The sequence below is a fragment of the Eubalaena glacialis genome, chromosome 2 (genome assembly GCF_028564815.1).
Source record: "Eubalaena glacialis isolate mEubGla1 chromosome 2, mEubGla1.1.hap2.+ XY, whole genome shotgun sequence".
In the NCBI taxonomy this organism is placed as follows: domain Eukaryota; kingdom Metazoa; phylum Chordata; class Mammalia; order Artiodactyla; family Balaenidae; genus Eubalaena; species Eubalaena glacialis.
Window position 1 is genome coordinate 163840692 of NC_083717.1, and position 27652 is coordinate 163868343.

At 38.3% G+C, this 27652-nt stretch overlaps 1 protein-coding gene across 6 annotated transcripts in view; it reads right to left on the minus strand.

Moving 5' to 3' along the window:
- Window positions 1–27652, minus strand: part of SYNJ2BP (synaptojanin 2 binding protein) — an 81631-nt gene that overhangs the window by 31790 nt on the left and 22189 nt on the right. For 4 of the 6 annotated variants that reach the window (XR_009699440.1, XR_009699439.1, XM_061180979.1 and 1 more), the window contains exons 3-4: window positions 11302–11536; window positions 8100–8362 (exon numbers count right to left, since the gene is read on the minus strand). Coding sequence is in view for 4 of the 6 variants with exons in the window: in XM_061180979.1 (XP_061036962.1) it covers window positions 8100–8163 (64 nt within the window). In the remaining 2 variants the exon portion in view is untranslated. Of the gene's footprint in view, window positions 1–8099; window positions 8363–11301; window positions 11537–14493; window positions 14526–27652 lie in introns of those variants that run through there. The other 2 variants (XM_061180981.1, XM_061180980.1) reach the window with 2 other exon arrangements.

Below are 27652 nucleotides of genomic sequence, written 5' to 3' on the forward strand. Positions count from 1 at the left end.
ATGGCGCAGCACCAAAAAGTGTATTACGCCCATGGTCAGTCCCTGTCCATCCTGGTGCCCCATCTGATGGAGGCGACAAAGAATATGGCCTGTGTGAATGAAAAAAATATTGCCTGCAACATTGTAAACAAAGGTTGGTGCAGCCATCAAGCCATCACATTATAGCTGTCCGCGACAGTGAGCCCTGAGGAAACTCAGGATTGAAACAGCATGCTTGCCATCAAGCAGTCAGCCACCGCAGCCACCTCCAATGATGTACCCTGAGGAGACTCAGGGTGAGAAAGCACAGGATACTGGCTCCAGATAGCTGAGGTGCATATCAAAGGAATGATTTCAGTGAGCCCAGACTTTTGCACCTTCCCATACACAGAAAAGCACTAAATTCCTTAACTTGAGATGTCTGGTTTTCTTTACTTAACAGTAATCTTTTGATGTTCTGACTACCTGGTCTTTGTTGCAAAAACTCCTATGTATCCTGGCTCCTCCCTTACCCCTTCAGAGCAGACTCAGAGCTATCTGAGAGGCTGCGTCCCAGGCTTAAGTCCAGTTTTGTCTGCTAAATAAAACATAACTCTCAACTTTTAGGTTGTGCTTTTTTTTTTTCAGTCAATACCGACCAAAGATGTTTCAGGCAGTACGTGCCAGGATGTACATCAGGGCCTCTTTTTATTGCTCCTAAGCTTCTCTTTCAAATATCTAGGTAGGCATTTGATCTACCTATTCCTCATCCCTCCAGAATCTGGCTTCTCCAGCTGGCTCTCCTGTGGACTTGATGGTTTATTGCAACCAGATTACAACTAGTTATACTAATTATCGTTTTAATTTGTTCTCTTTGTTTCCAAATTATTTGTGCTTTTTGTCTCTCTGCTGCACTATGACTTTGTTAATGTTACTAGCCGTATTACTTATATCCTATTTTATAAGATTGTTGTCTCCTGCATTACCCCAGGCCCCCAACAAAATTAGTGATGTCTTGAGAGTTAAACCTATATAACTCTATATAGAATAATTGTAATAGTGCAACTCTAGGTATGGGAAGAAGCAACAAGGGAAAACATTTCCTGGATCATAATAAGCTAGTAAGACGGGGGGATCCAGAGAATTTTAAATTATCAACAGGGCCTAATCCAGAAATTGGCACCTTGAGTGGCATACCAACAGAATCTTTGCCTGATCTAGGAATGAGCCTTCCTAGCACTGTGGGACAAAAATCAGTCATGAAATGTCTCCCAAACGTTGGTCGAATTTATGACCAAGGGGAGGGACTGTGTGTGAAAAGTGTTGCCTGCCATTTTGGTGAACAAAGGATGTTGCAGCCATCAAGCCATCAAATTACAGCTGCTCCTGACAGTGAGCCCTGAGGGAACTCAGGATGGAGACAAAGGGGCTGACCCACTGCCAAGCCCTGAGCCACTGCAGACACGCCCAGTGGTGCACTTGGAGGGGACTCAGGATGGGAAAGAACAGGATACTGGCCCTAGATAGCTAAGGTGTGTATCAAAGGAACGATTTCAATGAGCCCAGACTTGCATCTTTCCATACATAGAAAAGCCCTAAATTCCCTAACTTGAGATATCTGGTTTTCTATCATTAACGGTAATCTTTTGATGTTCTGACTACCTGGCCTTTGTCTCAAAACCCCTATATATTCTGGCTCCTCCCTTACCTCTTGGGAGCAGTCCCTCAGAGGTATCTGAGAGGCTGTCTTCTGGGCTTGAAGTCCTCAGAAAGAATGCCAAATAAAACATTTAGATTGTGCATTTTCTCAACATTTAGATTGTGCATTTTCTTCAGTCGACAGCATCCTTATTCTCTCACTCCAGGATAAGCCCTTTTGCAAGCACTGAATTTGTATGTCCGGTCTCTACTAGATCATGTCTCTACTTGCTCCCTTGCTTTCAAAATGTTTTGATCTCTTAATTTTTGCCTGATATTACAATTTGTACCCTGTTGCCCTCTTTCCAATTTTCTCTTATTCTGCTTCTTCTTGCCCAATATATGGTAAGCTGTACATAGCAACAGGCATGAAAACACCATAGTTTTGTACAAGGGGAGAATGACATTATCTAATTCGTTTCTAAGACACTTCCTAAAGGCATTGAATATTTCCTTTGGTCTTTTGTCCGAAATGTTCCACTGAGTCTGACTCTACTGGGAACATATCTTATGAAGGTCCATAAGTCTTTGGATATTCTACCTCTTGAGGATAGGTAGCACATGCCTACCATAATTATCCTCCCACTGAACTGCAAAATTCTTAAAAATAGGGATCATTTCTTATTCTTTATCCTAGTATCAATGATTCCTAATCATAGTGTACATAGTAAACACTGAATGAATATTTTTTAAAACAGCTTCCCTTTATTTCTGAGCCTCCTGAAACCAAGTTTGTTCTGATTCAATCAATCAAGTATAGATAGTTTTCCTCAATAAATAATTTTGCATTTACTCAAATACAATCATTGGCTACTTTGTTGCCTAGTCACATGGCTTTACAAAATGTTTCTATAGTTGAGCATCTATCAGCTTGCCTTTCTACTTCTATCTTGAAAAAATTCATAATAAGATTGATCCTTGAAGCAATCTTTAGAGACACATTCTTTGTATCATATACTTTTCTCACTCTCTGTGTTTTTCCACTTATTCCATCTCCTTGTTTCTGGAATGTTAGTCAGTTTCCTACCATTATATCACATTATGACCAAACTGATTCTTCTCTCTTAAATTGTATTTAGTGGAGAACCTTGTTTATGACTTTTTGAAAGCTGAAATAGACCATGTTACTGGTTATCTTTATATAACAACATCCTATTATACTTTTCTGATGTTCATCAATTTGCCTAGTCATTTCATGAACATTTACTGACCACTTCGTGTCATGTACCAGGCAAGGCATTAGGAAAACAAGAGATGAAATATACATCCTTTTAATCAGAAGAGCTCAGACTGAAGTAGAGGGAAGACGAGACACAAGTAAGGAAGCAAATATAGAAATAACGCTATTTTTTTCTCTCTGTGTTCCCACAGGACTCTGTGATCTTTCTAGGATCGTTCAGAGCCTGGATTTTTAAGTCACATAGACCTGGATCCAATTCTTTTTTTTTTTTTTTAACATCTTTATTGGCGTATAATTGCTTTACAATGGTGTGTTAGTTTCTGCTTTATAACAAAGTGAATCAGCTATACATATACATATATCCCCATATCTCTTCCCTCTTGCATCTCCCTCCCTCCCACTCCTCTAGGTGGTCACAAAGCACCGAGCTGAGCTCCCTGTGCTATGCGGCTGCTTCCCACCCACTAGCTATCGGTTTTACATTTGGTAGTGTATATGTGTCCATGCCACTCTCTCACTTTGTCCCAGCTTACCCTTCCCCCTCCCCGTGTCCTCAAGCCCATTCTCTAGTAGGTCTGCGCTGGATCCAATTCTTAACTCTGCCACTTAAAGAGCTGTGTGATGAGAGTCAAGGTTTTCTCCTTTGCAAAATGGGATAATAACTGTTTTATTTATTCCTTGTTGGGAGTAGATGAGACAAAGTGCTTAGTTTGGCAATACATGACAGACAATAAATGGTGTCTGAGATTCATAATAAGGGGGCATCTAGCCTGGGTAAAGAAGGCTTCCTGGAGGAGGTGACTCTTGAATTGAATCTTAATCAATGAATAGGAAGGGGAAGGAATCAAGATGGAATCTTAGAGAAAGTTTCCACACCAGCATTGAGAACTTTTCATAATCCAGTCTCTACCTATCTTAGCAACCTCTTCTCCCTTAACTCTCCTAAATGAACCCTTCCTTCTATCCAGGCTGGTTTATTCACTGATCTCAGAATATGCTTACTTATTTTCTTTTCTCTATTTCTTCTTAGGCCATCCCTGGTTGTGGCACTAGCCTAAAGCTTGTCTATAAGAGCAACATAAGTTCCACCTTTTTGTAATTGATCAGTCTGGCCCCCACCGATGCCTCCATCCTTTCACCTTTTCTAGCACAGGGTTAGATTAACATACTTCCCTACACACTTCCTTTGCCCTCCTATTACATCCATGCCCATCATAGTCCTTAACCATCTGCACCTTTGCACTGAGATTTAACTTTTTACATGTGAATGTCATATCTCCATTGGAACATAAATTCAATGAGGGCTAGACTTCACATAATCAAGAGAAAATAGGGCAAGGATACAGCACTTTATTCTCAGATCTATTTGGCATATGAAGGGTCAGAAAACTGTTAGCAACAGTCTCAGGGTTAAACACAAAGCACATGGCAGGTCTGTGGAGGCTTAAATGCTTGGACTTAATTGAGGTTTCCTGTTTTTAGGTTCTCACCTTGATACGCTGTCAGCTCTGTCAATAGCCAACTATAAAAACTTTCCACTGCGGATTGTGTTAGTCATAAGATGCCTCAAATCATTCTGGAAATAAGGCATGATATAACAAAATAAAGGTCAGGAGAAAGGCTGGGAGCCAACTCCTTAGACATAGCTACTATACTGGGAGGTAGTATATGGAACACTATAATCAACAGATCTGGGTTAAATTCCTGGCTTTTGAAACTTACTGGCTTTAGAACTTGGGCAAATCCTTAACCTCTCTGAGAGACAATTTCCTCAATTAATAATGTGGATTAATCACCATTCACGGTGGTTGCGAAGAAAAAAAATTTACGTATATATAAAAAGTAACTAGCACACTGCCAGAAGGAGAATACTTCCTTAATTATTCATTATTAGAACACTGTACCAACCCATTACCCTCTGCAACTCCTTTAAAGAAAGTAGAAAAATAGAGATTCTGTTCCCTCTTTAAAGGTGGTAATCGGGAGCAACTTGCTGAAACTCACTGATAACTCAGTCCTGAACAAGGAATCCTAATATCCAACATGAAGTAGGGTTGTCTTTATGGCCAATATGTACCTGTTACAGTGAAAAAAGCTAAATTAGATTCTTGTCATACTTCTTAGAGTAACTGAGTCTTTCCAACATTAAGAACTCTCAATTTGATAAAAGTGGGAGGCTTCGATACTATAATCAAGCTGGATGCCCATAGAAAGAAAAGAGTGTTCCATAAAGGATAAAAAGTAAACTCTTCAAACCCTTGAGGGCATTTCATTTGAGATTGTGATTGATTCTTCAGACCACCTACTGTTGGTTCAAAATGGCAGGAACCATAAAAAACACATGGAATGGGCCAAAGAATCATGAACTCTTGGAAGTGGAAGAAACTTACAAAGTCATCCAGCCTAAGCCTCTCCTTACACGGCTGAGGAACTAGGCATAGGATAGATGCCAAGCTACGTACCAAGCTTCCTTTTGCCTCACCAGATACTCACTTCCTTGTCATAATTTCCCCAAGATTTTATTTCCCTTGCAGTAAGCAAGATCAGACAGAATAGGTTCATTTGCCTTGCAAAATGGGCCTAAACACTGGAATTACCCAAGACTCTTGCCCCTGACCGAACACTGACACAAACAGGCAAAAGTATATACATTCTTGCAGTTACCTGATTAAACTATCAGGTCCCTACAAAGGACGCTGTACTGAAACAAAGAGTGACAATGCTGCCTACAAACAGAAATGCATACTTGGAACTAGAGGCTTTTCATATTTCTTCTATAGAAAGAAAGAACGCTATGGGACTACCAAAATTACTGGAAGCTTCTAGTGGTGATAACTGACTTCTTCCCTATGTATCTTCATGATGGCACAGTGAGGAAAAGCGGAGTTAGACTGTGAGACTTCTTAGGAATACCACACAGCAGGTAACTAGCTTTGGGAGGTGATAAACAGAAACTTGGAACCTCGTTAAATGAACCAATCAAAGTTCAAATGACTGTTTTTATCCAAGTTTGTGGCTCTACTCATCTAAACTTTTAAGTTTATCAACTTATATGAGTAAAACATGAAAATGTTTAGAAAAAATTAAAAGTCACTAGGTGAATAAATTCATTCATTTTTGAATAAACGCACATACAAAACAGTAATTAAACAACTCTGAGGTGAGATATATTAGCATATACAATTATCTTAATCAGTCCCTTGACGTTTGTCCTAATTCCAATAATGCAGAAAAATGGTAACACTAGGAACTTCAGGTCTGCAAGATCAATAGGATCAGAAATTTCAGTGAATAGTGAGCTGAACATTAATCAACGCTGTTATGTAAATACCAAAAAAGGTGAAGTGATATTACACTAAACTTTTAAAATATTTAGTGACTGGAATATGCAAGAGAATATCAGAGTTCTGCTCTGCTCCAGTCAGGAGATCCTGAAAATACTGTGGATACTGCAGCAAAAGGACCATGTCAAAATACGTTAAATTCTTAAGCAAGAGACAAGAATCAAACTTCAAATCACATCACAAGAGAGCTAATATAACAACTAGGGATATTTAGGCTGTAGAAGGAAAAGACAAAACAGGAGAACAACCAGATGCCTTTAAATACTTGCAAGGCTATCAGAAAATGAACTACCATTGTTTCAGTTGGCCCTAGGAGAAGAACAAGTACCAATGGATGAAAAGCACAGAAAAACAGATTTTGGTTTAACAATAATTTTCCATGTTAGCCTCAAAAGTCAATAACCATTAACAGGGAGAGAAGGAGAAATTTACATAAAATAAGAAAAATGTACCTAAGAGACTTGGGCATACTGAATGAGCCTTTGACAAAAGGTTAGGAGATCGTATGAAGCATGACATTAAACCATGCAGATTAGCAATAAATTACACTCTCATAAGTAAAGTTGATTTACAATTTTTTTATAACAAGAAAGAAGACAAAGCATGGATGATTCAGAAAGCCATATTTTATGAAAAATAATCTATGAGTGGTGGTCAAGCTACTGCAAAATTCCAGATGGGAAAAGATGGACTGGTCTAAGTAGTGGCGATGGAAACAGAAAGGAGTGAAAGACTTAAAAAACTATTTCCGACAGAGCTCATGGTACTTGATGAGTTGTTGGAGACTCTTGAAATAACAGTATTTAGCAAGATTTACTGTGTTAACCTAACCATTTATCTACTAACAATAAAAACAACAATAGTAGTGAACACACAGTGCTTAGCACACAATGTTCTAAATATTTTACATAGATTAACTGATTTCATTCTCATAACCACAGGAAGCGTACTCTATTATCATGCACATTTTACATATGAGAAATTAAGTCTTACATCAGTAAAGTTAGTTAATAAATATCAAAGAACTAGTAAGAGGTTAGATACCATTTTTGGACCTACATAAGCCCAAAGCTAAAGCTCTTAATTGATACACTAGACAGCTGTAAAGGAAAGGCAACAAAAACCAAAGTGGGCAGCATGTAGTACTATTAAGAGCCTAGTGGAGTGAAGTGCGTCAGGCGATAAGAGCACTGTAGGTGAAAGTCAGGATTTGGTAGTATCAGAATCCCATGACGGGCTTGTTGGAAGGAAGGAAGGGATGAAAAGGACCAAAGAAACACCTGCATTGAATCCAAATTCACAGAGATGGGTCCTAGGAATTAACCTTTTTTTTTTAAAAAAAAGAAAAACCAAAAAACCTTGGATAATTTTGAGGCGAAACCAGCTTTGGGAACATCTGTAGTAGATCTCTAAGGTCTCTTTCTGGTTTAACATTCCAGTTAAACCGTCTAAATGAATTTCCCAGAAATGAAAGGAGGGAGGGAGGGATACTAGCACCAAGAAAACGGCTATGCATTTACAGTCCACACCGTTTATGCTCCCATTTTTACTAAACTGTCTCTCATAGAAACAGGGATAGAGCAGGCAAATGGAAGGAAGGGTGTGGTGTTCACGGGTGCTGGCTAAAAAGCAGGCTTTCCCCCAGGATTTTCTAGTACCATTAGCAGGAAGAAACTCTTCCTGACTATAAATACATGTGGTAATCCGACAGCAAAATGAGGTGGACTCCTCAGATCCGTCTCAGGCTAACGTTGGATGCCAATATAGCCTTCTATGTGCTCACAAGCGTTGCATGAAATATCTCGGTTGGGGCCTGCCTTCTCCGAGGCCAAAAGAATCCGGCTCTGCATAAGAGGTGTCCTCTCTGCAATTACAGCCTCAAGTACCCTACTCCCAGCAATGATCACTTCTGCACATACCTGAGGGTCCTCTAGTGAGATTGATCTCCTCCTCAGTAAGCAAGTAATCCACTCTTCCGTTCATATTTTACTCTTGTCTGGCTTCCCAACCTGGGTCAGCGAGGGTTCGCGCAGGCGAAGGTGAAAATCACCCCGGCGGCGGCCACAGCACCGCACTTTCGGTTTCAGTAGCCCCCGAACCGGAAGAGGAAGCCAGGAGAGCGGCGAGCGCCAGGAATGCTGGGAGTCGTGGTTCTGGCTGCCGCTCTGAAGCGTTATCTCACCTGGTGGTCAAAGCAAACTGAGAGGTGAGTAAGGAGCGCATTTCTATCCTGATTTACTATTCGGGGCGGAGTGGTGGTGGTGGAGTGGTAGGCGGGGGAGCAGGTAGGGATAGGAAAGGTAAGAGACATAAATGAATTGATATTGTCAAGGAAAAATGAAAACTAAGATCTCCTGCCATCACAGAAAATCTCACCGAATGTAGAAAAAAAATTATATTATTCAGTAAGCCCTGAACCAGACTGGGATGGGTGTCACAGGCAATTGCTAATGCGATTGCAAAGAAAGAAATCTCACCCTTCTTTATAGACAAGCAGATACAATCCATTACGTGCATGTTCTCATGTAATAGTACTACGTAACCACACCGGTTGCTGTACCTTCTTTGGTAGGTCACGCTTGGGGTAGCCATTTGTGTTCGTTAATTGCCATTATAGAAGGGAAAAAGAAAACTTTTCTATTTCTGTGACAAGAAGGTACTTTTAGCTTGGAGCAACGAGCCTAGGCTAACTTCTATGGTGCAAGGATATGGGGCACCATCTTCCTGGATATTTAGATTTCAAAGAGTTGGCTCCCAGGACCTTAAGAAAAACTACTGAGTTGTACCTGGTAAGGGCTTGTTTAGCTTTTAAAAAGACTTATATACATATAAAAGAGATATAGGAAGGATTTATAATTACAAATTTGTTCAAGAAAATTCTCTATGAAAGGGTAGAGAGGTAAAGGTCTCTTCCTTTTGGTAACAGGGAAAACAGGGAAAATTCAATCTTTTAATTTTTTTAAGTCCCTGCAGTAAGACTGGTAAACACAGTAGCTTCTGGTTTGATTATTTAATCTGAATTGGAATGCCTTAATTGGAATTAACTTTTCAATCTTCCATCAATCCCTGTGGTCTAACTCCAGGTGGTTTCTCAAACCAGAAGCTACTGTGTTTATCAAACAAAACAAGAAAGAGGCAGATTAGGCAGGAAGGCCTCTTATTTGCCAATCCTGAGAGAAGTTAATATGGAATAGTGGAAAGAACACAGGAGGTGATGTTAGAAGACCTGATCTCAAGTTTCAGCTTCATCTTCCAGTTGTCTGGCTTTGAGCAGGTAACCTAATATCTCCCAATTGTGTTTCCCCATCTTAAAAAGGGCATGATAATAGATCTTTAAAATGTTTTTGAAAAGAGTAAATGAGATGAAAATTTTTAAAATGACTTCTCAACTTCAAACTCAGATTCATGCCATCCTCAACTTCCAGCCCTCCTCAACACGTGTTAGTTGAATGAGTGAATAAAGTGATCATAATAAAAAACAAAGTATGATAAGTGAAAAAAAAAGTAAGTAGGTGATATTGGAATGCCAAGAGAGAAGACATCAGATAGAAATGGGAAAAGAAAATCAAGAAACTCATTAATGAAGAAAGTTTGAAGAAAAATAAAAGTTTCTTGTAGACTATGTGGGGGTGGGGGAGTCACTACTCTGTACCTGGGAAGATTGCCCTTTTCACCTGAGCCCTCAGTTTCAAAAGAAACACAAAGAGCAGTAAAAGAAAAAAGGTCACCAAATAAGTTTAGGAAGGGCTGGTAATAAGTGGAGTGACAGATAAGGCATGTAAATTGTCTTTATACCTTAATGTAAGTATAGTTTTTAAGAATGAGGAACCTTTAATATGTAGGAAGGCAGATAACAGAGGAAATAGGAGTTTCCACTAAGAGAAAACAATTGAGAAAAGCTATGGAATCAGGGTAGTCATGGTGTTACTGAACACAAGTGCATGTGCCTGATGACGCACAGTGAGGCCAAACAATACCAAAACGTCGGAGCTTGGAACAGAGAATGGTTTACTGCAGGGCCATGCAAGGAGATGGGTGGATCATGCCTTAAAAACCCCAAACTCCTTGAAAGCTTTCAGCAAAGCCCCTTTATAGGAAAGGTGAGGGAGGGGCGTGGTTAGTTGTTGCAAACTTCTTGGTGTCAGATCCTTTTGTTCTTGAGGTCAGGTCATGGTCAGGTGATGGTGTTCCTGTAAATTTCCCCCAAACAAATGTTATTCTCTGTTCTGACAAGAAAGGGCAAGGTCCCAAGGCATAACTTTCACCTTTCACCCTCCGAGGTCCAGGTCCTGGCTAAGAGGAGGGGGCCCCTGCGGGGGCCAGTTACCCTGCCCAGGAGCGTTCGTCCAGCACCCAGTCTGGGTCCTCCCGCCAGTACCCAGGCCCAGCTAAATAGGCAGATCTCAACTGGCAGTGCCCTCAGGGCCAGGTCCCCAGTCCCTGCCCAGCCATCATCACTGAGGGAGCCAGGTGCCTAGGACCCAATTGGTCCTCAGGTGCCTCAGGCTGCCTAAATGGGGGTAGGGAGCCAGGTCCAATGGACCACAACCCATGCAGACTGCCACTGCCATTAGGTCGCAGAGGTGGGGATGGGGGAGAGGTTCATCACCACCTCAAGGCCTGGGCCCGGCCAGCGGGTGACCTTGGTGAGGCCTATGGAGCCCTGCAGGACACAGCCCCCTGCCTGTTCCCTGGGCCTCCCAGCTCACCCACCAGCCTGAGGCCAGGTGAGCTGTAGGGCCCGAGGGAGAAGGCCAGGATCCGCCTCTTACCTCACTCTCTGCCTGGTGACCACCACTCACCCGAGGGTTGGCCTAATGGGCCCCCTAACCACCGTGCTAGTGGTCTCGCAGTAATGGTTGCCTGGTAACGGCTGCCTGCCAATGGCTGCACGCCCCACTCTATTACAGTTCCCCCCTTTTCTTTGATATTCCTCAATCTTGAGAAGAACATGTAGGTATGTTTTGGATAGAGTGGTTAATCATGAACTTGGCAGAGGAACTCGGTTTTAGGGGGACTTGGTTTCAACCTCCAATTCTGTTTCACCCTTCCCCAAGTCTTTCAGGGAATGGGGTGATGACCGCTCTAGCTACTTCCTGCTAAAATGGGACACAGTCCTACCTTGATTTGGGGCATGGATACCGAGTTGGAAATAATCCCAAGTTCCAAGTCCTGGATCCAAGTCTTGTATAAGAAAGATCTCATTCCCTGAGGAATTCAGGAGAATAAGCCTGAAAACCAGTATGGACCTGGTATACTGGGGGAGACTTGTTGCCACGTAGCCAGACTCACAGAAGTATAATTTACCAAATTGCTTTAAGTCATGAGTAACTTCATGGGAAGGGCTTCCCTATATCTGGAGAACACAGATAAAAATCAGTAATATTCCAGACAAAACGCATAATCATTATAACCATATACACCAGTTTACTCAGTAACCAATCCTTTTGTTATCTTTTTATGAAGCCATCAAGTCTTCCATTAGGATTTTAAATTTCTTACCCAGTTCAGTGGTATAATCTGAAATTTATTAGAGAACTGCACTTATCAAAAAAGTCCTCCCTATGAATCTTCTTGAAGATGAAGCACTTTTGCAAAGCATCAGCTTAACTGTCTATTAAAGACTTAAAAAGGCAAGGTTAAAGATCTGATCACAATGTGTTGACAAAACTTAATTTGCTATGATATAACCAGAGTTATGGCTGATAGATTATACCAGGACATATGTACATTTCAGAAACTTTATATAATTTGTAGAATATCTATAGTAGTAACATTTATCTGTACAGTATAATAAAGGAAGGCTTATCACTCCTTTGACAATGCTTCCCATGTAACTCAATGTACCAAATAATACTAGTTAAATATTCCTCCTTGAGATGCCTTAGGGGCCCCCTAACAAATCCCAAAGTTAGCTGGAGGTCAAAAGAACTTTAATTAAAATTTGATATTTGGGAAGTTTGTCAAAAAGTTTCAAAACACTTGGTCAAATAAGATCATCAGTCACTGTAAGACAATACTTGTTTCTTATCCAAAGTGAGAAGAGAACTTAAAAGCAAATACAGATCACGTAAAGGAAGGAAGTTCATATAACCTGTTATCAAAAGCAGCATTCTAGGTAAACTTGCTCTCTTAGCAGAGAGGAACCAAATCTAGTCTTGCACCAGCTTACTTTTAATATTGATAACAAAATCCATTTACCTAAGTTTAATCTAATCTCAGCCTGACCATGCATAAAAGTCCTTTTTTACTCAAAACATATATCCTACTTTCCTACTGTAAACTGAAATGTTTTTAAAAATTATTTTAGTAGCTTTAATTACATATTTAGATTAGAATCCTCAACTCTTAAGTACCTTAATTTTTAGTGAAAACCAAGAGGCAAGTAATTGTGAACTGTTTGTCATACCAGCATTTTCTGATTGGAAACTTATGCTTTGGTTTTCCTCTCCTAAGAAGGCAAAGGTAGGTAAACTTAGATTTTCCCAGCAACCAATGTTCCAATATTTTATCCTATTTGAAATGACCTAGATGGTCAATGAATTCTTGCCATTTAACTTAGTTCAGTTTCAAGTTACCAGTCTGGAGAGGCTATTTTAGATAGACTTAAAGTTTCATCATATCAAGTTATTTTTCTTGCTGACAAATTTGCAACAGATATAAGGTCTTATTTGATATCTAAATAACCTAGGTACAACAGAAGTATTATACTTAACAAACCAACAAGCTTAAACTAGCATCAGTGCCAGATATCAATTCAGTACTGAACATTTCCCAGATCATGAGGACCTGAAATTCATTTTGGCCAACTTTCTAAATATTAAGAAGTATTTCATTTGTAAGCACTTACTTTTGAGTCAATTAAATAGAGCTCATTTACAAGTTAACTTAGCCATATTATAACTGAAAGTGGTCCAGTTCTGGAGAATGCACCTCAAGGGGCTGCATTCAGGAAACAAATTTCTTGAGTTTCCCATAGCCAGCACACTTACACACAAGACAAATGCAAACACACACACAAGGAACAAAATCTAATTCCTGCAGGACAAAAACAAAAGGGTGAAGTTCAACAATTTCCTCAACTTTTTCTTTTTTTTTTTTTAATTTATTTTTGTCTGTGTTGTGTCTCCCTTGTGGTGCGTGGGCTTCTCATTGCGGTGGGCTCTCTTGCTGCAGAGCATGGGCTCTAGGCACGCGGGCTTCAGTAGTTGTGGCTCGCAGGCTCTAGAGCGCAGGCTCAGCAGTTGTGGCGCACGGGCCCAGTTTCTCTGCGGCATGTGGGATCTTCCCAGACCAGGGACCGAACCCGTGTCCCCTGCATTGGCAGACGGATTTCCAGCCACTGCGCCACCAGGGCAGCCCCCTCAACTTTTGCAAGCAAAGATCCCTCTTTTTAACAACAAACAACATGCAAATGGAAAGATAGGGGATCATGACCGCATGTGTCATGGCAATTGATCTGGCAAACGCAAAACCAAAAAAGAAAAAAACACCAAAAAACAGTTGGAATAAGTTAAATTTACTTAGTTAACTCCGAGCTCTCTCCTAGAAATATTTTTATTTTCTCAGGGTCAGAATTCTGAAAAAAAAGTATTTCATCAAGCCAGCTTTCTCTAACTACATGTGCAAAAAGAACCAGTTTTGGAATTTCAAAAGGGTTTCATCTTAACCAAATTTTCTGCAGAGTCTAAAGAACATAGTGGCCACACAGTGGTAAAAAAATCTTCTTTCTTACACCCTAGGGGTGGAAGCTCTATAAGATGGAATAGAGCTCTGCTTATCATGGCAGGTGTTATTAAATATCAAACAAACAAATGCAATGCAAAATGGTCTCTCAGGATCACAGTTCCCTAGCACCAAAAAGGAGATTCCCACCCATTGCAAAGGGAAAATCCCAACCAATGTTCCAACACAGGTGAAACCCAATGCAATAGGGAAGGATACCTGGTGTCATCACTTGTGAGCTACGTTATTCACCAAAGACGTCTCAACTAGCCAATACAAGTACTGATTCACACACATACAACATAACAAATAACAAACATGGTCCCACAAACAAAAGCACAAACCAGAGTGGCTCACCCCAAAATGACACACACAAAAACACAAACAACAAATAAACTACAGTCACACAGACAGAAAATCAGAGGAGGTGTAGTCTAAAATTCCAATTCCACTCACAGATCAAGGCCTCCAAACAGAGTGGCCCAGCTCTCAAAAGTGAACGGACCTAAAGTGGCTCACTTCCTGCAAGGGAAGCAGCCCAAATGGAGTGGAGAGAATTCCCAGCCTGAACAAGGGGGAGCGACTTACCCCAAGTGACACCAAATGTGGACCATAGCTCTGGATGTTTCTCTGCTCCAAACAGCCTTGTGCTGTGGGGCGGCTGGCGCCTGTCAGGGAGAGTCCCTCCCAGTTCCCCGGAGCAAAATGAGCTCCAGCACCTGCTGGGAACTTGGGAAGGGGCTGCCCCTGGCCGGGGTCAACCTGCCATGGGAACAGACCTCCTGGCTGGCTCGCGATAATGAGCATTTGGGGAAAAGAAAATAGAACATAATCTATGAGTGAAAAGCAGAATGGGTTGGTAGGTGATGACACAAAAAATAGGCTAGAAACAGATCATGAAAAAAAAAACACCAGTACAGAGATATACACTTAATTCTATATGCGATAGGCTAAGGAAGTTTATTTCTCTCACATTAAAGAACTCTGGAAATAGACAGTATAGGACTGATATTGAGGCTCCTCAGTCACCAGGCATCTTAAATTATCATGATGAAAACAGAATTACTAATCCCCTATACCTCCTTTAGTCTTTCCTCTTCCTGGGTAACTGGATTTGCCCAATTCAAATAAAAATATTCAGAATAATTCTTTTATTTTCCCCAGCTTCTAGTATTTATTTTTAATTGAAGTATAATTGATTTACAATATTATATTTGTTTCAGGTATACAACATAGTGATTTTATATTTTTAAATGTTATAAAATGATTACCACAATAAGTATAGTTACCATCTGTCAACATACAAAATTATTACAATATTATTGATGATATTCCTTATGCTGTACATCCCCATGACTTATTTATTTTATAACTATAAGTTTGTACTTCTTAATCTCCCTCATCTATTGTACTCACTCCAAGGCCTTCCTCTCTGCAATCACCAGTTTGTTCTCTGAGGCTGTTTATGTTATGTTTGGTCATTTGTTTTGTTCTTTTAGATTTCACATATAAATGAAATCATATAGTATTTGTTGTTATCTTTCTGATTTATTTCACTTAGCATTATACCCTCTAGATTCATCCATATTGTTGAAAATGGCAGGATTTCATTCTTTTTTATGGTTAATATTCCATTAAACGCACACATACCCACACATATATGTCACACATCTTTTTTATCCTTTCATATATTGATGGACACTTAGGTTGTTTTCATATCTTGGCTACTGTAAATACTGCTGCAGTGAACATAGGGATGCCTATATCTTTTCAAATTAGTGTTTCTATTTTCTTTGGAAAAATACCCAGAGGTGGAATTCCTGGATCGTATGGTATTAATTTTTTGAGGGACTTCTATACTGTTTCCCATAGTGGCTGCACCAATTTTGCACCACTGTTGTCCCACCAACAGTGCACAAACCTTCCCTTTTCTCCACGTCCTTGCCAATGCTTGTTATTCCTTGTTGTTTTTGTTTGTTTGTTTTGTTGTTTTGTTTTTTGCTTTTGTTTTTGTTTTTGTTTTTTGATGATAGCCATTCTAACAGGTGTGAGGTCATATCTCATTGTGGTTTTGATTTATATTTTCCTGATGATTAGTGATGTTGCACATCTTTTCATGTGTCTGTTGTCCATGTATATGACTTCTTTGGGAAAATATCTATTCAGGTTCACTGCCATTTTTAATCAATTGTTTGTTTTATTTTTTGATGTTAAGTTGTATGAGTTCTTTGTATATTTTGGGTATTAACCCCTCATTGGATATATCATTTCCAAATATCTTCTTCTAATAAGCAGGTGGCCTTTTGTTCTGTTGATAGTTTCCTTTTCTGTGCAAAAGCTTTTTAGTTTGATTAGGTCCTATGTGTTTATTTTTTCTTTTGTTTCCCTTATCTGAGGAGACATATCAAAAAATGTTGTTAAGACTGATATCAAAGAGCATGCTGCCTATGTTTTCTTCTAGAAGTTTTATGGTTTCAGGTCTTACATAAGTCTTTAATTCATTTTGAGTTTATTTTTGTGTATGGGGTGAGATAATCCACTTTGATTACATGCGCCTGTCCAGTTTTCCCAACACCATTTATTGAAGAAGCTGTCTTTTCTCCATTTATATTCTTGCCTCTTTTGTTGTAGATTAATTGCCCATTTAACTGTGGATTCATTTCTGAGCTGTCTGTTCTGTTCCATTGATCTATGTGTCTGTTTTTGTGCAAGTACCATACTGTTCTGATTACTGTAGCTTTGTAGTATAGTCTGAAGTCAGGGAGCATGATTCCTCCACCTCTGTTCTTATTTCTGAAGATTGTTTTGGCTATTTGGGGTCTTTTGTTTTTCCATACAAATTTTAGAATTATTTATTTTAGTTCTGTGAAAACTGCCATTAGTATTTTGATAGGGATTGCATTGAATCTGTGGATTCCTTGGGTAGCATGATCATGTTAACAATATTAGTTCTTCCAATCCAAGAGTATGGTATGTATTCCAATTTTTGTACGTCTTCAATTTCTTTCATCAGTGTCTTATAGTTTTCCTGAGTACAGGTCTTTTACCTTGTTTGTTAAATTTATTCCTAGATATTTTATTTTTTATGTGATTATAAATGGGATTGCTTTCTTAATTTCTCTTTCTGATAGTTTGTGTTAGTGTATAGAAATGCAACAGATTTCCGTATATCAATTTTGTATCATGCAACTTTACTGAATTCATTGATGAGTTCTAGTAGTTTTTTTTTTTTTTTTTTTTGGTGGTATCTCTAGGATTTTCTGTATATAGTATCATGACATCTGCAAACAGTGAGTTTTACTTCTTCCTTTTCAATCTGAATCCTTTTATTTCTTTTTCTTGTCTGGTTTCTGTGGTTAGGACTTCCAATACTATGTTAAATAAAAGTTGCAAGAATGGGCATCCTTGTCTTGTTCCTGATCTTAGAGGAAATGCTTTCAGCTTTTGACCATTGAGTATGATACTGACTGTAGGTTTGTCATATGGACTTTATATATTGAGATATGTTCCCTCCACACTCAACTTTGTTGAGATTTTTTATCATAAATTGTTGAATTTTGTCAGAAGCTTTTTCTGCATCTCTTGAGATGATCATATGATTTTTATTCTTCAATTTATTAATATGGTGTCTCACATGAAATGATTTGTGGATATTGAACCATCCTTGCATTCTACAAACAACATATGCTGGAGAGGGTGTGGAGAAAAGGGAACCCTCTTGCACTGTTGGTGGGAATGTAAATTGATACAGCCACTATGGAGAACAGTATGGAGGTTCCTTAAGAAACTAAAAATAGAATTACCATATGACCCAGCAATCCCACTACTGGGCATATACCCAGAGAAAACCATAATTCAAAAAGAAACATGCACCCCAATATTCATTGCAGCACTATTTACAATAGCCAGGTCATGGAAGCAACCTAAATGCCCATCGACAGATGAATAGATAAAGAAGATGTGGTACATATATACAATGGAATATTACTCAGCCATAAAAAGGAACGAAATTGGGTCATTTGTTTAGACGTAGATGGATCTAGAGACTGTCATACAGAGTGAAGTAAGTCAGAAAGAGAAAAACAAATATCGTATATTAATGCATATATGTGGAACCTAGAAAAATGGTACAGATGAACTGGTTTGCAGGGCAGAAATCGAGACACAGCTGTAGAGAACAAACGTATGGACACCAAGCGGGGAAAGCGGCGGGGTGGTGGTGGTAGGGGTGTGATGAATTGGGCGACTGGGATTGACATGTATACACTGATGTGTATAAAATTTATGACTAATAAGAACCTGCTGTATAAAAAAGTAAATAAAATAAAATTAAAAAATTAAAAATAATCGTAGCAATTTTTTTTGGATCCACCTCTTACAGTAATGAAAATAAAAACAAAAATAAATGAATGGGACAGAATCAAACTTAAAAAGCTTTTGCACAGGAAAGGAAACCATAAAAAAATGAAAAGACAACGTATGGACTGGGAGAAAATATTTGCAAACAATGCTACTGACAAGGGCTTAATTTCCAAAATATATAAACAGCTTTTACAATTCGTAACAAAAAACAAACAATTCAATCAAAAAATGGGCAGACCTAAACAGACATTTATCCAAAGAAGACATACAGATGGCCAATAGGCACATGAAAAGATGCTCATCATCTCTAATTATTAGAGAAATGCAAATAAAAACTACAGTGAGGTACCACCTCACAAATGTCAGAATGGCCATCATTAAAAAGTCTACAAACAATAAATGCTGGAGAGGGTGTGGAGAAAAGGGAACCCTCCTACACTGTTGCTGAGAATGTAAATTGGTGCAGCCACTATGGAAAACAGTATGGAGATTGCTCAAAAAACTGAAAACAGAGTTGCCATATGATCTAGCAATCCCACTCCTGGGCATATACTCAGAAAAAACTATAATTCGAAAAGATACATGCACCCCTATGTTCATAGCAGCACTATTTACAATAGCGAAGACGTGGAAACAACCTAAATGTCCAATGACAGATGAATGGATAAAGAATATGTGATATATATGTGTGTGTGTGTGTGTGTGTATGTGTACAACATGGATGGACCTAGGGATTAAGGACCTGGAGATTATCATAGTAAGTGAAGTATATCAGAAAGAGAAAGACAATTGCCATATATCACTTATATGTGGAATCTAAAATATGACACAAATGAACTTATCGATGAAACAGAAACAGACTCACAGATATAGAGAACAGACTTGTGGTTGCCAGGGGGGAGCATGGGGGAGGGATGGATTGTGAGTTTTTGATTAGCAGATGCAAACTATTATATATAGAATAGATAAACAATAAGGTCCTACTGTATAGCACATGAAACTATATTCAATATCCTGTGAAAAACCATAATGGAAAAGAATATGAAAAAGAATATAGATATATCTGAATCACTTTGCTGTACAGCAGAAATTGACACATTTAAAATCAACTATATTTCAATAAAATAAATTTAAAAATATACTCTAGATTTTTTTTTGAGTATATAAAGATTTCTCTCTTTATTTAACCATAAAATAATTTGTTAATCTTGCACAAGACATGCAACAGAAAATAAGCACATTCAGAGATAGGTACGTTTTAAAATAGTAAATATACCTCTATCTAATTCTTTCGTTTTTTTAAAATTTTATTTTATTTTATTTTATATTGGAGTATATTTGATTTACAATGTTGTGTTAGTTTTCAGGTGTTATAGCAAAGTGATTTAGTTTTATGTATACATATATCTATTCCTTTTCAGATTCTTTTCTCATATAGGTTATTACAGAGTATACATATTCTGAATCTTAATGCCTTATAAGATATATGGTTTGCAAATATTATCTCCCATTCTACGGATAGCCTTTTAACTCTGTTTTTAGCATTTTTTGATGCACAGAAGTTTTCATTTTTGTGAAGTCAAATGTCTATATTTTTCTGTTTTTTACCTGTGCCTTTGACATAATATCCAGGAAATCATTACCAAATCCAATGTCATGCAGCTTTTGTCCTACGTTTCTACTATGAATTTTATTATTTTAGGTCTTACATTTAGGTCTGTAATCTGTTTTGTATTAATATTTGTATATGGTGTTAGGTAAGGGTCCAATTTCATTCCTTTGCATGTGGATATTGTTTCCCTAGTACCATCTGAGAAATGGCTGTCCTTTCCCCATTTAGTGGTTTTGACACCCTTGTCAAAAATCAATTGACCGTATAAGTGAGGGTTCATTTCTTGGCTCTCTATCCCATGCCATTAATCTCTATATCTGTCTTTATGCCTATACCACACTGTTGCAATTACTGTAGCTTTGTAGTAAGATTTGAAATCAGGAAGTGTGAGTCCTCCAGTTTTGTTCTTCTTTTTCAAGATTGTTTTGACTATTCAGTGTCTCTCAAGATACCATGTGACTTTTAGGATGGGATTTTCTATTTCGATAAAAAACATAATTGAATTAGATAAAGTTTACATTGACTCTGTAGATCACTTTGGGAAGTATCGAAATTTTAACAATATTAAGTAATTGAATCCATGTACACAGGATGTGTTTCCATTTTTATATGTCTTCTCATATTCTTTCAGCCATGTTTTGTAGTTTTCAATGTACAAGTCTTTCATCTCCTTGTTGAAGTTAATTCCTTAGTAATATTTTATTCTTTTTGACACTATTGTAAATGAAATTGTTCTTGTCATTTCCTTTTCAGATTGTTTATTGTTAGTGTATAGAAATGCAACTGATTTTTGTTAACTTAGAGTCCTGCTACTTTGCTGAATTAGTGTATCAGTTCATTTTTAGTTTATTAGTTTATTATTATCATTTATTAGTTCAGATAGTTATTTTGTGGGATCTTTAGGATTTTCTACATATAAGATCTTATCATCTACAAGCAGATAATTTTATTTCTATTGTACCTTGGTTACCTTTTATTTCTTTTTCTTGCCAAATTGCTCTGGCTGGAACTTCCAGTACTATGTTTTTTCTTTTTTTTAATTAATTAATTTATTTATTTATTTCTGGCTGCATTGAGTCTTCGTTTTGTGTGCGGGCTTTCTCTAGTTGAAGTGAGTGAGGGCTACTCTTCGTTGTGGTGCAAGGGCTTCTCATTGCAGTGGCTTCTCTCGTTGCAGAGCACAGGATCTAGGTGCACGGGCTTCAGTAGTTGTGGCTCACAGGCTCAGTAGTTGTGGCTCCCAGGCTCTAGAGCGCAGACTCAGTAGTTGTGGCACACAGGCTTAGTTGCTCCACGGCATGTGGGATCTTCCCAGACCAGGGCTCGAAGCCATGTCCCCTGCATTGGCAGGCGGATTCTCAACCACTGCGCCACCAGGGAAGCCCCTCCAGTACTATGTTGAATAGAAGTGATAAGCAGGCATCTTTGTATAATTCCTGATCTTAAAGTAAAGCCTTCAGTCTTTCAGCATTGGGTATTATATTTTCTGTGTGTTTTTCACATATGGCTTTTAGTATGTTGAGGAAATTTCCTTCTATTCCTAGTTTGTTGAATGTTTTTCATGAAAGGTTGTTGAATTTAGTCAAATGCTTTTTCTGCTTCAATTGATATCATCCTGTGGTTTTTTCTCCATATATAATATATACCAATTGTAATATGTTATCTATAATATATATAAAATCTATTCATACACATTAATACACACACATATATATATATATATATATATATAGGGGTGTTGATAGGGTTTCATATATTGAAATATCCTTGCATTCCAGGAATAAAGCTCACTTGGTTATGGTGTATAATCCTTTTAAGATGCTGGTGAATTCGGTTTGTTAGTATTTTGTTGAGGATTTTTACATGCATGCTTATAACGATATGGGTCTGTCATTTTGTGTTTTGCAGTGCCTTTGTCTGGTTTTGTTATCAGATAATGCTGGTGTCATAGAATGAGTTAGGAAATGTTCCCTCCTCTTCAATTTTTTGGAAGGTTTAAAAAAGATTGGTATGAGTTTTCTACTTTAAATGTTTAGTAGAACTCATGCGTGAAGCCATCAGGTCTAGGGCTTTTTTTGGTCAGGAGATTTTTTATTACTGAGTCAATTTCCTTAATAGTTACAGGCCTATTTGGGTTTTCTGTTTGTTCATGATTTAGTTTTAATAGGTGTGTGTGTTTCTCAAAATGTGTCAGTTTCCCCTAGGTTATCCAATTTGTTGACCTACAATTGTTCATAATACTCTCCTATACTCCTTTTTATTTCTGTAGAATCAGTAGTAATGCCCCATATTCTTATCTGCTTTTAGCAATTTGAATCTTCTCTCATTTTTCCTAGTTCATGTAGAGAAAAGTTTGTCAAATTTTTGGATCTTTTGGAAGATCCAACTTTTGGTTTCATTGATTTTCTTTATTTTTTTCTATCTCCACTTTGTGTGAAAGGAAACTGTAGTGATACTGATGTAATACACCATATTAATAGAATGAAGGATAAAAATCATATGATCATTTCAACAAATGCAGAGAAAGCACTTGCAAATTTCAACATCTTTTTATGATAAGAAGAACTCTCAAAAAATTAGGTATAGAAGGAATGTACCTAAACATGATAAGGCCCATATATGACAAGGCCACAGCTAATATCACACTCAAGAGTGAAAGGCTGATAGCTTTTCCTCGAAGGTCAGGCACAAGACAAGGATGCCCAGTCTCACCACCTGTGTTCCACATAGTATTGGAAGTTCTAGCCACACCAATTAGGCAAGAAAAAGAAAGAAAAGGCTTCCAAATTGGGAATAACAAAGTAAAACTCTCTCTGTTTACAGATTACATAAACTTATATGTAGAAAACTGTAGTGGAGAAAAGGGAACCCTCTTGCACTGTTGATGGGAATGTAAATTGATACAGCCACTATGGAGAACAGTATGGAGGTTCCTTAAAAAACTAAAAGTAGAACTACCATATGACCCAGCAATCCCACTACTGGGCATATACCCTGAGAAAACCATAATTCAAAAAGAGACATGTACCACAATGTTCACTGCAGCAATATTTACTATAGCCAGGACATGGAAGCAACCTAAGTGTCCATCGACAGATGAATGGATAAAGAAGATGTGGCACATATATACAATGGAATATTACTCTGCCATAAAAAGAAACGGAATTGAGTTATTTGTAGTGAGGTGGATGGACCTAGAGTCTGTCATACAGAGTGAAGTAAGTCAGAAAGAGAAAAACAAATACCGTATGCTAACACTATATATGGAATCTAAAAAAAAAAAAAAGGTTCTGATGAACCTAGGGGCAGGAGAGGAATAAAGCCACAGACGTAGAGAATGGACTTGAGGACACGGGGCTTGGGGAAAGGGTAAGCTGGGACGAAGTGAGAGAGTAGCATTGACATATATACACTACCAAATATAAAATAGATAGCTAGTGGGAAGCAGCTGCATAGCACAGGGAGATCAGCCTGGTGTTTTGTGACCACCTAGAAGGGTGGGATAGGGAGGGTGGGAGGGTAGCACAAGAGGGAGGGGATATGGTGATATATGTATACATATAGCCGATTCACTTTGTTATACAGCAGAAACTAACACAACATTGTAAAGCAATTACATGCCAATAAAGATGTTAAAAAAAGAAAGGAAAAAGAAAAAAACTGTAAAAACTACACCAAAAAGTGTTAGAACTAATAAACAAATTCAGTAAATTTGCAGGTTATAAAATCAACATTCATTTCTGTACACCAAGATCAGTTGCATTTCAGACTTTCTGAGATACAAATTAAGAATATAACCCCTTTATAATAGCTTCAAAAATAATCAAATACTTAGAAATAAATTGAACCAATAAGACAAAATAGCTATACACTGAAAGCTATAAAATATTAATGAAAGAAATTGAAGACGAAACAAGTAAATGCAAAGCTATCCCATATTTATGGATGGGAAGCATTAATATTGTTAAAATGTCCATACTACCCAAAATGATCTACAGATTCAATGACATATCTATCAAAATTCCAGTGGTATTTTTCACAGAAATAGAACAAATAATCCTAAAATTCATATGAAACCACAAACAACCCTGAATAGCCAAAGCAATCTTGATAAAGAACTAAACTGAAAGCATCACACTTTCAGAATTCAAACTATATTACCAACTATAGTAATCAAAACATAATGTTATGACATAAAAACAAATACATTCACCAGTGTAAAAGAATAGAGACACCAGAAATAAATTCACACATTATGGTTAAATAATCTTTGACAAGGACACCAAGAAAAAACACAACGGGGAAAGGATAGTCTCTTTAATAAATGGTGTAAAAAAAACTGGATAATTACAAGCAAAAGAATGAAATTGGGCCCTTAGACCATACACAAAAATTTACTTCAAATGGATTAAAGCCTGAAATGTAAGACTTGAAACCGTAAAACTCCTAGAAGAAAATATAGGGGAAAAGCTCATTGATATTGGTCTGGGTTATGATTTTTTAGATCTGACACCAAAAGCACAGGCAACAAAAGCAAAAATAGACAGTGAGTCTACGTTAAACGAAAAGGCTTCTGCACAGCAAAGAGAATAATGAAGAAAATGGAAAGGTAGCCTATGGAATTGAAGAAAATATTTTCAAACTATGTATCTGATAAGGGATTAATATCCAAAATATATGAAGAACTCATGCAACTCAAAAGCAAAAACAAAACAAAGAAAAAAACAAACAAAACCCCATTAAAAATGGGCAGAGAAACTGAATAGACATTTTTTTTCTACAAAGTTGTACAAGTGGCCAGCATCTCTGAGGATTAATAAATACAAAGCTGAGTGTCTGTACTTTATAAACATTTCTCCATTCTACCTAGAGCTCTGGCTCTATCCATCTTCCTCCTGCTAAGTAAGCTCCAGATGAGTCTATTTTATGCTGTTTTACATACTGATGCTTTTTCCTCAGTCTCTGTCTCATAGGGTCTCTTGCTGTCTGCCATAGACATCAGCCCACCTTTCAAAGGCCTCATTACTCCCACCACACCATGTCCATGTGCAGAAAGCAACCTTGCAGATAAAGTCCAAATGGAGATGGAGATCTCAAACAGGTCAATCCTAGGCTCTAAGCACTCAACTTTTCCCTGCCTCTCCTCCTCAATGTCCCTTGCTTTCTCTTTCCTGGTTAAGAGGAGTACAGAATCTTCCTGTAGGCAGCAGTCACACTCTGGGCTTCCAGGAAGAGGAAACTAAATGAAAGAAAGGAGAGGCAGTATCTGGGAACATTTTCACTTAAACTCCACTTTCGCTTCTGTAAGCCTCTTTCAATTGAAGTGACTATGCATGTATGTAAATGTTTGATATGTAAACATGTGATTATACACACATCCCTTATTTGGATCAGAGCTGAGATGCCAGCTGTGAATGAGATGCATTATTCTAAGGGCCTTATCTATATTTACTTTTTTCACCCTCCCAGATAAGGAAAATGAGACCCAGAGTGGTTAAGTAACTTGCGCTAGGTAGAGACTAGTGTCAAGTTAGAGGAGACTTCCCAACAAAGCTTCCTTTACTGTCATTGAATAGATGAGGATACAGAACACAGGCTTAACCACATCCTTGGCTTCATGTGTAGCTTAAAGATTTATAGGAAATAACTTTATTGGGGTTTCTACTTGGAGTTGGGATATAGCCATACCTACCTAATGGTTGGGGTAGCCAAGCCATTGGGAGGGAAAGAAGGACCCCATTAGTGATGAAGGAACCAGACACCCTGCGTTGGAGTCAGCAGCGATGCCTGAATGGCAATGGCAATGAGTCTACCCTTGAACATGCCTTCAGCCAGCAACCCCCACTCCTTTAAGCAAGCATGTGTAAACCCAGGGGGAAGAGTGGACACTACATTAAAGCGCTGTGCCACCAGACCCTAAGCAACTCCCCTTCCAAAAGAGTTGAATACAAAAGGAAGTGCCTCCTTACCAACAGCTGATTCAGAGGTGAGTAGCTCCGGGTGGCATCAAGATGGACAGCAGGTACCCAAATCCTAACCGGAGTTGGAGCACAGCAAGGTAGCACCACCACACTGGGACTGTCAGGAGAGTTGGTCAACCCAGGATGGTAGGTGTGCAGAGGACAGAGAGTGAGAGCTGACAGACTCAAGATGACCACAGAACAGAAATGCAGAAGAGGCCCTAGGAGCCCAGCTTCTAAGATGACATCCTTCAGAGCAGAGGGCAAGTTCTGATGATGTGTACCATGACCCTGCCCTTTGGGGAACACCTAAGAGACACGAATGAGGAAAGCCTATGATCCTGCCATTTGCCAGATCGGGGCTGTTGAAGACCAAGGAGCCAACTGCTCAGATGATCATATCCAGGACCCCTAACTGGGATGTCCTCAGGTACATTTATGTTCTGGATGCACAAATATATACATGTATGTGTGTACGTATAACATAATTTCTTTCCGTGTAAGATATATGCTTTAACGCCTTCCTTTCTTGGGTCTCAGTTTCCTCTTCTGTAAAGTCAGATCATACTTCGATTCCTTTCAGCTCTACTGTTTTGTCTGAGTAAGTGATTTGGGTATTTTGCTGAAAATCTTTCAGCAAAGATCACTATTCTTCTATAATGGCCCTCATTTCTGTTTGTTAATTCCCATCCTGGTGGCTACCCCCCAGGTTTATATCCTTACCCCCTTATTCCTGGACTATCTGCTCACCGGTCTCTCAATTTCACCCCTCCCTCAAGTGATTACTACCACATTCCTCTTTTCAACCTTACACTGTCAACGAATTTTTTGATTCTGCAATCTTCAGGGGTTCCCAATGCCAATGTGAAAAAGGTTCTCCACAGTATGACCTTAACCAACTTAGTTTTCTCTCTCCAGTTACCACTCCATTTCTCTACCTCCCTCAACTGCAAAATATTCCTCAGAAGTTTTCTATATTAGCTGTTTTCACTTCCTTACTTGCCATTTTGTCTTTAATCCACTCCAATTTGGCTTTATCCCTACTCCTCCTCTGAAATGACTTTCATGGATGACCTTCATGTCGCCAAACTCAAGAAAATAAGAAAGAGCTGCAAGCTAGAAAAAAATGAAGCATAATGGGTTTATGTAAGACAACAGGGTTTTTGAAAAGCATGAAGTCAGCATTGGTAGCATATACTATATAAAAGAGGGTAGATAAAGTTGAGAAAGTATTGGATTAGAAACTAGTGGATCACTGATGATACCAGTGAATGGGTAAGGAAGAAGCTGAAGCAGCAAATTCGATATATTTTTTAAGAGGTTCATAAAAGAAGGAAAAGAGAAAATTATTAGTGTATACCTGGTACTTTAAAACCCTCTTCTGTATGTTGTTCCATAAAGATTACTAATATTTATCAGAGGATACAGTCCACTTTAAAGTTATTACAGTAATTATGGGACATATATAATAATATGCTGTTCTTTACATAATATTCCTACAAGGAAAAGAGGATGTATAATATTTACTTAAGTTCATTCCAGTAGTTTTGTTGTGTTCAAGAGTATTGAATCCAATATTTTCTGTCCGCTTGACTCCAACTGTGCCAACAGGTCAATTAGTATATTTGACAGGCCACCAGGGATAAGGTTTATAACCCTTCCCAAACACAGACTATTTTGTGTTTTAAATTAAGTGGGCTCTCTCCTTCGCCTCATTAGTATAATTAACTCAGATTGGAAGGCCTACCTCGTGTTCCAAACCTTTATCCAAATTATGCTGTTTATGGACAAGACTGAGGATTGCAAAAGCAAA